At 63.5% G+C, this 3,053-nt stretch overlaps 1 protein-coding gene across 1 annotated transcript in view; it reads left to right on the forward strand.

Moving 5' to 3' along the window:
* Nucleotides 1-15: 15 nt before the first annotated feature.
* BEST2 (bestrophin 2) overlaps nt 16-3,053 on the forward strand; it is a 6,497-nt gene continuing 3,459 nt past the window's right edge. The window contains exons 1-8 of the mRNA XM_006768224.2: nt 16-116; nt 845-1,078; nt 1,203-1,357; nt 1,645-1,722; nt 1,887-2,039; nt 2,123-2,203; nt 2,385-2,539; nt 2,983-3,050. Of these exons, the coding sequence (XP_006768287.1) occupies nt 895-1,078; nt 1,203-1,357; nt 1,645-1,722; nt 1,887-2,039; nt 2,123-2,203; nt 2,385-2,539; nt 2,983-3,050 (874 nt within the window). The 5' untranslated portion in view covers nt 16-116; nt 845-894. The remainder of the gene's footprint in view (nt 117-844; nt 1,079-1,202; nt 1,358-1,644; nt 1,723-1,886; nt 2,040-2,122; nt 2,204-2,384; nt 2,540-2,982; nt 3,051-3,053) is intronic.

Consider the following 3,053-nt stretch of genomic DNA (forward strand, 5'->3'; position numbering starts at 1 on the left):
GACCCGCACCCCTGCCCGCAGCTTCGTGCTGACCGAAGGCCACAAGCGCTACTTCGAGAAGCTGGTCATCTACTGCGACCAGTACGCCAGCCTCATCCCCCTCTCTTTCGTGCTCGGTGTGTTCGCGCTCGAGTTCCCTGTGCCCTTTCCCCCGCCCCCCAGAAACCATTCATGTCTTTTGGGGACCCCCCACTCCTGCCTCTCTCGGACGCCCCTCAAATCCAGCCCCACAGATCCCCATTTCTGCTTCCTGTAGACAGATGTGGCCCCTTGGACATCACCTGGTCACCTGCCCCTTGAGAATTCCATGTCACCCGAGGGTTTGCCCTGGCCACCCCGGGGACTGCGCCTGTGCCTGCCTAGATTACTAGTGCCCGCCCTCCTCCTGGCCCAGGAGCCTCCTCCAGGGACCTCACATGACTCTGTCCCCGCAAGTCCAGCCTAGGAAGTATTTCTCTGACACGTCCTGGCCCCAGGCTCCTTCCCATGTGCTCTGCCCACACGGGTGGGGTTACCAGCCTACGCGCCCCAACACGGATCCTGTGCCCAACCCCTTCGTATGTCTCTGGCCCAGGGGCTCCCTGTTGCCTCTGCCTCCGCCCTGAGGCCCCAGGCTCCATCTCAGGTGACTCCCAGGTAACCAGAGTGACCCAGGCTGCTCGAGGCACTCTGACCTCAGGGCTAGACCCCCGAGTTCCCAGCCCAGGTGGCCCCGCGGGGTCAGGGCGGCCAGCCTGCCGGGTGTTGCGGACGCGGGCTCCATGTCACTCCCCTTCCCACAACCTGGGCCCACAAGCCCCTGCCCCGTGTCGCCACCGAGCGCCCCTTCCCGGCTCTGCCGCAGGCTTCTACGTGAACCTGGTGGTGCACCGCTGGTGGAACCAGTACCTCTGCATGCCGCTGCCCGACGCGCTCATGTGCATCGTGTCCGGCACGGTGCACGGACGCGACGAGCGCGGCCGCCTCTACCGGCGCACGCTCATGCGCTACGCGGGGCTCTCGGCCGTGCTCATCCTGCGCTCGGTCAGCACCGCGGTCTTCAAGCGCTTCCCCACCATCGACCACGTGGTGGAGGCGGGTGAGCCCCCGGCTGGACGCGGGAGCCGGGCGGGGCGGAGGGCGGAGGGAGGGGCGAGTGACCCGAGTAAGGACGAGAAGGCGGGGCGAGTGACCCGCCCCTCTCCCCCGTCTCACCCCACCAGGGTTTATGACCCGGGAGGAGCGCAAGAAGTTTGAGAACTTGAACTCATCCTACAACAAGTATTGGGTGCCCTGCGTCTGGTTCTCTAACCTGGCGGCACAGGCCCGGCGGGAGGGCCGCATCCGGGACAACAGCGCCCTTAAACTGCTGCTGGAGGTGGGCTCGCCAGCTGGCCGTTCCTACAAAACACCAGAGACATTATACCGTCAGACGACGAGCCACGTGCCTCCCACGAGGCCGATTCCAAACACCCTTCCCTAGCAGCCCCCAGGTGCACAGCTATCTCATGCCCCACCCCCCAGGGGTACACTCACCACTAAATACTCTCCCTGGAGCCCCCAGAAGCACACAGTGACTACTCACCTCCATCCCAAGTACCCACACTTAGTCCCCACGTGTGAGCTCACCAGCCAGGCCCGCTCAGTACTTGCCTCTGCCCGCAGGAGCTGACTGTGTTTCGGGGCAAGTGTTCCATGCTCTTTCACTACGACTGGATCAGCATACCCCTCGTCTACACCCAGGTAATCCCGCAGTGCCTCCTCGGAGACCCATCCTCAGACGCACTGGTCTCAAGGGGACATGGAGGACCAGCTAAGACCCCGTCACAGTGACTCCGGACCCTAGCCCTGGTCTCTCCGAGAACCCGAGGCCAGGAGAGCCCTGACCTGGCCACTGCTGCCCCCAGGTGGTGACCATCGCCGTGTACAGTTACTTCCTGGCCTGCGTCATTGGTCGCCAGTTCCTAGACCCTGCGCAGGGCTACAAAGACCACAACCTTGACCTGTTTGTGCCTGTCTTCACTCTGCTGCAGTTCTTCTTCTATGCCGGCTGGCTCAAGGTGGCTGGGCCCTGAGCCTGGGCTCTGGGAGTGGGGCGGGCGGGGTTCTCAGGTCTCCGCTTACCTCCCTTCTCCCCGCTCAGGTGGCAGAGCAGCTCATCAACCCCTTTGGAGAGGACGACGACGATTTTGAGACCAACTTTCTGATCGACCGCAACTTCCAGGTGAGACTCCCTTGAGCCCCGGCCCAGGCTCCCCAGGTGGCCCTGGCCTTGCTCACCCCTGGCACCACTTGCCCAGGCCTCGCCTCGGCACCATCCTTCTCTCCTTGGCATCCCACTCCTGAGGGCCCAGGCCTCGTGCCCGTGCTCTGCTACCCTGCCTGGCACGTGTCCACGGCTGCAGGTGTCAATGCTGGCCGTGGATGAGATGTACGATGACCTGGCCATGCTGGAGAAGGACCTGTACTGGGACACAGCGGAGGCCCGGGCCCCCTACACCACGGCCACCGCCTTCCTGAGGCTGCAGCCCTCCTTCCAGGGCTCCACCTTCGACATCACGTGAGCCAGCGGGGGGTGGGGCGGGGCCTGCTGGATGCTAGGCTTATGGCACTGTGGGGACTAACTGAGGGGGGTCTCTGGGACCCCACAACAGAGCTAACGGCTAAACTGGAACTTTGGGGCTAAGAGCTAAAGTCTATGAGGAGAGTGATTGCGGTCAAGGTCTGGGATCAGGCCACTAACTGGGGTCAGAGCTAAGGGCTAAGGTGTGTGAGGGCTGGGTGGGTGGTCATAGGCGATACAATGCCACCACTAAGGCTTTGAGGCCTAAGTTTGAGCAGAGCCAGAGGACAAGGCCTGGCTCTTGGATGAGCCGCCACAATCTTTTGGGATGAGCGAGACACATGGGTGAGTGCAGCCAGGAAAAGCAGTGGGCCTCGGTCCCACCTGTCAACCAAGGAGAGGGGCGAGGTAGCAGGGCTGACCCCCTGTCCGTCCCACAGGCTGGCCAAGGAGGACATGCAGTTTGAGCGGCCCGAAGGCGCGGACTTGCCGCTGGGCGAGGCTCATGGCG

Source organism: Myotis davidii, unplaced genomic scaffold, assembly GCF_000327345.1.
Source record: "Myotis davidii unplaced genomic scaffold, ASM32734v1 scaffold543, whole genome shotgun sequence".
Classification (NCBI taxonomy): Eukaryota; Metazoa; Chordata; class Mammalia; order Chiroptera; family Vespertilionidae; genus Myotis; species Myotis davidii.